Here is a 7,266-nt window from a genome sequence, read left to right on the forward strand (position 1 = left end):
AAGTTTTAAATATTATACAAAGTTGGAACTATAAGAAAATAAACTATAATATTAATTTGAAAAAAATAATAAAATTAAGTAAAAATAATTTATGATAAATATAAAAGATATTTACATTAAATTAATAAACACATTTAATAATAGTGATTAAAATATAATTGTGGAAAATTGACTTTCTTTTAAAAAAAACTCGAAACATTTTCCACATGTACTAAACAAATAACAAATAAAAAAAAGTGACAGTTTTAAGAGTGCTTACTTCACACCGTATAAATAATCTATCTCATAATCAATTAAAATAATTATCGATCACTTTTCGATGTTATTATTATTCAAATATTATTTAATATTGTCTTTTAAGAACTATTACGTTAATGCTTCATTCTTTTATATATATATATAATTCTAATTTATTAATACTAACTATCTCTATTTTAATCGATAAAAATTTTAATGCTACTTGATTGAATATGCTTAATTATTGAATGCTATTTATAAAGCTAAATTTTAATTTTAATTGGTATATAACTTTAATATTAATTAAGTGATAATTAATATGTTTGAAGTTCTATTCAAGTAATAATTCTATATTAAATTAATAAAATTAGCACAATTTTAAATATATATATATATAATTAACACAATTAAATTATAATTATAATTGTCATAAAATTTTTTATAATTTATGCTTAAATATCTAACAATTATATTTTAAACTTAGCACAATTTGTTTACTAATAGTTTTAAATTAAATTATCATTTTAAAAAAAATTAATTTACAAATGCAATATGGTAGTATATTTTAGTTTTTTTTCTTCATAAAATTGAAATAAGCATAAAAAATTTAATAACATTTTCATAAATTGATTTTAATTTTTTTTAAATATTTACATATGATTTTAATTAAAAGTTTGAAAAAAATATAAAATAATGATACTAATAATTATAATCAATAATATAAGTATAAATATTATTTGTTTGGCCTTAATTTATGTAGTTTATAATACAAACTTTCAAGTTACTTTACAAAAGGAATTAATTAAAAAGCTGAAATTTTGGAACATTGCAATAATTTTTTTTTTATTATTATTATAAACTTTTAATCATGGTTCTCTAATTATCGAACATTGTAAATTTTATACAAAAAATTAAGAAATAAATATATCCTATTTAAATAAATACACATGGTGCATTGCACGAACTAAGAAAATTAATTATAAATATAAATATGTTTATATGATGTTAACAACATGTATAGACATGATCCACTCCGAGCTTACGATGTCTGTCTTCAACATAAAATCGAAAGTTTCTATTCTGAAGTGTATTTAGTTTGAGTGGATCAACTCATTTAAAAAAATGTTTTTAAAATCGAATTAGATGGGTTGATTAGACTGGTTAAATTGGAAATTAATCGATACAACGGTTAGGAATAAGGTAAAAAATTAGATGATTCGCGGGCTGGTATGAACTAGTTGAATTGAGCTAAAAAACTAATTAAATTGGATTTTATAAAATTTTTAATAATATATTTCATTTGAATAGGATGGATCAATTGGACAAAGAAACGATAGTATGACTTATTCGACCATCAAGTCAATTCCAAAAACATCTTTTAGAAAATGCATCCTAAACCAATGTTTTTTAAATCAGATCGGTAGTTGAACCAATCAAACTATCGATTCATCAGTCCAATTAAAAAATTATTTAAAAAAAACTAAAAAAAGATGGTTGAACTGGCTTTTAACTAGTTCAATTAGTTTTTAGCTAGTTCAACTGGCGGTTCCCTATCTAACTAGTTTGAAGCCGCTTTCTGGACATGTCCCCCCTATTGGTTCCCGGTCCAATTAGTTGGTCTATTCTGGTTCAAACAACACCGGTCTAAACTTGTTCATGGGTCGGGTAATCTACCTAGAATGCTCTACCCGTCTTGACTTGGCAGAACTTGAACAAAAACTTTTTTGCCCTCGAGCTGGCTCAACCCAACCCAATTTTAAATTAAATAATTTTATTTTAAACTTAATTATAAAACATATAAATATTAATATAAAACATTATTTTTAATATTTCATTATTTTAAAATAGTGATTTGAATTATATAAATAGATCGGGCCAAACTGGGCCGGGCTCAAACCTGAATTAATTTTTTAAAATTTGGGTCTCACGCCAACAGCCATGTACGGGTCTAACTTGCAGGCTAACTTCTTTACGTGGATTAAAATAGGCCACGTTTTCCTCTTCACTTTAATTTTTAGGGTAAATTGCACTTATGGTCACTATAAAATAAGATCTGTCTTATTTTGGTCATTTTAAAATTATTTTTTCTTAATTTAATTACTCTAAATAAAAAAATTATATGAATTAGTCACTGCCATTAAAGTTTTCATTTTCTTTTAACGGATTGTTGATGTGGCATATTAGCACGTTGAATGCTATGATATTAGCATATTAATTAAATTTTTGGCCAAAAATAAACAAAAATTGTCAAGTGTCAGTCAATAAATCTGTTAATCTGTCACATTAACAATATGTAAAAAGAAAAATAAAATTTTAAAGGCAATGACTAATTTGTACTAATTTCTTATTTTGAGTGATTAAATTAAAAAATAAAATTTTGAAATAATCAAAATAGTACAGGACCTATTTTAGAGCCAACATGGCCTAATTTTTAATTTATTTATATATTGCTTTTCTGCCCTTTCTCGACAGTGTTCCAGAATCGGTTGGTTAAGGCAATGGCTACCCTCAGAATAGCTCTTCGTAACGTCCACCGCATCGTTAATACCTCCGCCGTTTCCGGCCGTACAACAACCGTTTTCAGGTACCCATTAACCCCTTTAGTTTTTCATTTCACCTTTGTTTGCTTTTTTGTTAGTTTTACATTATAAAAGAATTGTCCTTTATCAGGCCACAGTATGGTTGGGTTTCAACATATTTTTCAACTAATATTAGTAACACTCAGCCATTAAACATCGATCTTTCTAACGAAGAAAGCAAAAGGCGTCTTTATAACAGGTAAGCTTTTTATATTTTGGGTACTTTTTTTTTTTCTGATTTTGATGATCAATATTTAGCTGGATTTTGAATTTTTTTGATTGATCCCTGTTTTGGGTTTTTATAGATTGTTGTATAGGAGCAAACAAAGAGGATTTCTGGAGCTGGATTTGGTTTTGGGAAAATGGGTTGAAGAACATATCCATTCCATGGATGAAAATGGAATTAAAGCTCTTGTTAATGTCCTCGATTTGGTAAAAAATCCATTTTTTTTTATTGCTTATAAGCTGAACTGACATGCCTTTAAGTTCAAAAATACTCTCTTACTGGTTCATGCTTGTAGTTGGTGTTGCTTATAAGAAACTATAGTGGATTATCATGTTGCATTGCTAGTGGAGCAATGTCTTGGTTGCTGTATTAGTAATAGAATAAAAGAATTCTTGATGTTTTGGATGCTTTTCCCAGAACTATATCTGAATATTGTCAGTTTTGAAGCATGCCTGAGCATTAAGGCTTGAACTGCCAACTATTGATCTTCACTCATAAACATAATCCGTAGCTGGCTTCTAATCTTCCTTCTCTCATCTCTGAGATACGTTTTATGAAGAAAATGATTTTTTTTATCTAAAGATCAGTAAAAAAAGGGTCTGCATCTCCTGTAAGAATGATTTAGAAGATCCAAAACCAAAAATATCTGTATTTGCTAGCAGCAATATGGTGGAGGCTGTCAATCAACATATATTGATCCAAAATCTGATTCAAGCAGTAAAAGTATCATGGAGGCTACTGTATTAGGAGTCAGATTTCATTTTTTCCTCTCTACTTAAAAAATGGGTAAATTAGTCCTTGTACGTTAAAAAAAAAAGCAAACTAGTTTTTCTGTTAAAAATTTTATGTTCACGTGACATGCCATGTGTATCTTATGTTGATGTATAAGGGTTAGGTTTTCGACAGTAATTTAACATACAGGGATTAACTTGTTCATTTTTTGAGTAAAAAGAGCAAAATATAATTTGACTCATAGTACAAGGGCTTTTATGGTACTTTTAGTGATTTAAGTCCAGTACGGTACCTTTGAGTATGTAAGAAATGTTTTGAATCGATTCATTTTAATGAATCAATGATGTTGGCCCTAGAGATTCACAGCAGATAGTAGAGGCACCGACAATGTGTTTTCCAATGCATGATATTGCTGATTGTATTAAGCATGCTAGTGAACTGTGTATTTCTATCCATAAAGTGATATGAAACCATAAAAATGATCTTTCTCAACACTATAACTTTGAGGGAAGAAATCTAACAAATCATGCATCTCATTACTATTCAAATGTTTGCCATATTGGCTTAAATCTTTCTCTTTTGCAGGAAAACCCCGACCTTTGGAAATGGCTAACCGGTCAAGAACAACCACCCGAAGCAGTGACTCTTAATCCTGTAAGAGATGATCTAAAATATAAAAGTTTTGCACTGGTATTTCTTTTATTTCCCAGCATTCTTATATGATCTTTCGGTTGTTTAGGTCTTCTCTGCTGTGCAACAGAAGGTCTTGAAGAACCTCAACAACCATTCCTCTCTCGAGACCCGAGCAACCCCTGGCCGGCCATGGGTGAGAGGGTGGGATGATATAAAAAAAGGTCGCGACAGCCCAATCACCGGAAATCAGTAGCTTTTCTTTTGCCTTTGAGGTAACAGGTTCTGAAGGCTTGTTTATTTCGAAACAAATTAAGGTTTGTAATATGTAATTTCTTCGATATTGTATGCTAGAGTATGAAATAAGGATGGCTGCATTGCTGCAGTGAAGCTGGAGATGTAAGAAAACCCTGAATGTATTTGGTATAGGCCTTATTTAAGTTGATCTATAGCATAAAAATTGTGGCTTGAATTGTCATTTCTTCTCTATGCTTTAGCAAATAGTTAGAAATAAAGCTTTCTAGTACTCTTTGAGCCAAATGTGTTCCTATTGTTTGTTACAGGTTTTTTTTTTTTTTTTTTTTGGGGGGGGGGGAGGTTGGTGGGGATGAAGGTACTTATTGAGTTTAAATTTGCACATTCCTCTAGTTTCAAGGCATGTTTTGGCCTCTAGGTTTTCATTTTTTATTGCAATTAAAGCATGGGAAATGTCTTCCTAAATATTGCATCTCTTACAATCTAAATCAACATCAGTACCTCTCTCCCTCAGCCAAACTCTACATGGCAAAATTTTTTTTATAGCACGCCACAGGAATGTGGAGGTTCCATAGAAGCTTCCAATTCAGATAGTATGAGGAGAGTAAACTTTGATTGTGAGATTTCTGGGTGAGTGAGTGTAACAATTGAGTTTATTGTTGGGACTGCAAATACTATTGTTTTAAGGATAAATTGGGCTTTAGTTAATAAGTAATTTGGATGATTGTTGAATAAAATTATTTTCTGAATGAGGTTTTACAAAATAAGATTGGTGAATCCGAACTATGTTTACTACCTTTGTTACATAAATCTTTTTCGAACTTGTGTGTTCAAATGTCAATCGGTACATTAAGTTTGGACAGAGATCAAGCTGAATTGTGCTTTTTCAGCTTGGAAATATAATTTCTAAGCTTTATTCAACAATATAATGATACAATAAATTGACTCGAACACTTATAGTTACAAATTAATTCGAACATGTTTCACTTGTATGATTTTTCGTCACTCAAAACACATTTCTATATATCAATGGTAACACTAAAATAATTAAAATATTCAACAAACAGTTTAAGGGTATGTTTGGTTTACTGTAATGGAATAAGGCTGTAATGGAATAGAGTTGTAATGGAATAGAGCTGTAATCAGTAATTCAATTGTTTGGTTGAATAGAATGGAATAGAGCTGTAATAGAATTCTTGTGTTTGGTTGAATGGAATAGATGTTATAATAGCATAGGAAAAAAGCTAAAATGACCAGAACACCCTTAACATAATTTTTTTAAATAAATGATTATTGCTATTGTTATTAAATTTTAATAAAAATAATAATAAATAATTTAATCATATTTTAATATAATTATTATTATATATAATTTAATAATATATAATTTAATAATATTTTTAATATAATTATGTTTTTATTTTTGTAAAAATATTAAAAAACCAAAATATATCCTTTAATTAAATTTAATGATCATTTTGTAATTTTTAAAATTAAATGACCAAAATATCAAATTATCAATAATTTAATGACTTGAGTGTAATTTAACCATAAAATCCTACCAAATAATCAAGCCCACCCACCAAAATCCCAACCTACAATGGCCATCGTCACTTTCTTCCCTTTCACCTAAATTTTTCATCAACATGAACAAACTAAAGCCCAACAACCCAATCAAGGAGAAAGCTCTAGAAGCCACTGATACTTCAGCAAAATGAAACAAAAGTAGTAAACTCTCCTGAAAAACAACCTTCAGCAATTAATTCCTTCGGTTACCTAAATAGTTCCTTTCCCAAGCTTCTTCAACCTTTCGTTTCCTGCAAAAATGCCCTTTCCAGATCCTACATTCACCCAAGACTCCCCTCCTCTGAATTAGAAAACATATGTTCAGAGAGCCTTCCCCTTTCGATCCCTTTCCACTTATTCTCTGGCAAAATTAGGAACTCCGTCTCGCAAGCATTGATGTATCCCTCATTTTAATCCTTCAACAACAAACAGATAGGCAACACCATTCCAACATTTTTATTTTATCTAAAATGATAAAATATTTATCTTTCCATTCTTATCTACTTGTTATGCTTAAAAATTTTGGATCCCAAAAATCCAAAAGAGCAACCAGCCATGACTTTCTTTTCTGCCTTAAAGACCAAACAGTAACAAAGATGCAGAAACATGCAATCTATTTACTTAAAAATTTAAGCAGATTTGATTCCTTTAGGTGTTCCTGTAGATGGATTGTTGTTATAAAATTTTGTTATCTTTTTTTCTGTTATGGTTTACTTGCTGCACTGTTTAGATTAAAGTGTTGTTGTTTTTATCGATTTTTTTTGTTTAATTTTGGAGTTTTAGATGATTTTCTGCATGGGTAAAATGGGTAAAAAATAAAAAAAATCTATTTCAAGAATCGCCGAATAACCCATTCAGAGGTGAGAGTGCGTAATGGAGATTACGGGACTTTGCCGCTTAGCCCAGAAATGGCCATTCGGCTGAATGGTCATTCAGCCAACCAAACATCTGCTTCACTGTGGTGGGGTGAATACACCCGGAATTGCTAAGCTATTCATGTGAACCAAACATGCTGTAAAAGTCTTAGCCAATCAATCATTA

General features: G+C 29.6%; 1 protein-coding gene across 1 annotated transcript; it reads left to right on the forward strand.

Annotated features, from left to right (window-relative positions):
- Nucleotides 1-2,570: 2,570 nt before the first annotated feature.
- LOC107937997 (succinate dehydrogenase assembly factor 2, mitochondrial) lies at nt 2,571-4,876 on the forward strand. The gene is made up of 5 exons (XM_016871020.2): nt 2,571-2,821; nt 2,908-3,015; nt 3,122-3,248; nt 4,360-4,428; nt 4,514-4,876. The coding sequence occupies exons 1-5, from the start codon at nt 2,736-2,738 to the stop codon at nt 4,658-4,660; spliced, it is 537 nt and encodes a 178-aa protein (XP_016726509.2). The 5' UTR covers nt 2,571-2,735; the 3' UTR covers nt 4,661-4,876.
- Nucleotides 4,877-7,266: the final 2,390 nt, after the last annotated feature.

This window comes from Gossypium hirsutum, chromosome A07 (genome assembly GCF_007990345.1).
Source record: "Gossypium hirsutum isolate 1008001.06 chromosome A07, Gossypium_hirsutum_v2.1, whole genome shotgun sequence".
NCBI classification, from domain to species: domain Eukaryota; kingdom Viridiplantae; phylum Streptophyta; class Magnoliopsida; order Malvales; family Malvaceae; genus Gossypium; species Gossypium hirsutum.

What these genes read in the sequence shown, in the direction of transcription:
- LOC107937997 (XM_016871020.2), top strand. Translation starts at nt 2,736, where the DNA reads ATGGCTACCCTCAGAATAGCTCTTCGTAACGTCCACCGCATCGTTAAT. An exon ending in CGTACAACAACCGTTTTCAG is followed by an intron (nt 2,822 to 2,907) that starts GTACCCATTAAC and finishes GTCCTTTATCAG; the next exon opens with GCCACAGTATGGTTGGGTTT. An exon ending in AAAAGGCGTCTTTATAACAG is followed by an intron (nt 3,016 to 3,121) that starts GTAAGCTTTTTA and finishes GGGTTTTTATAG; the next exon opens with ATTGTTGTATAGGAGCAAAC.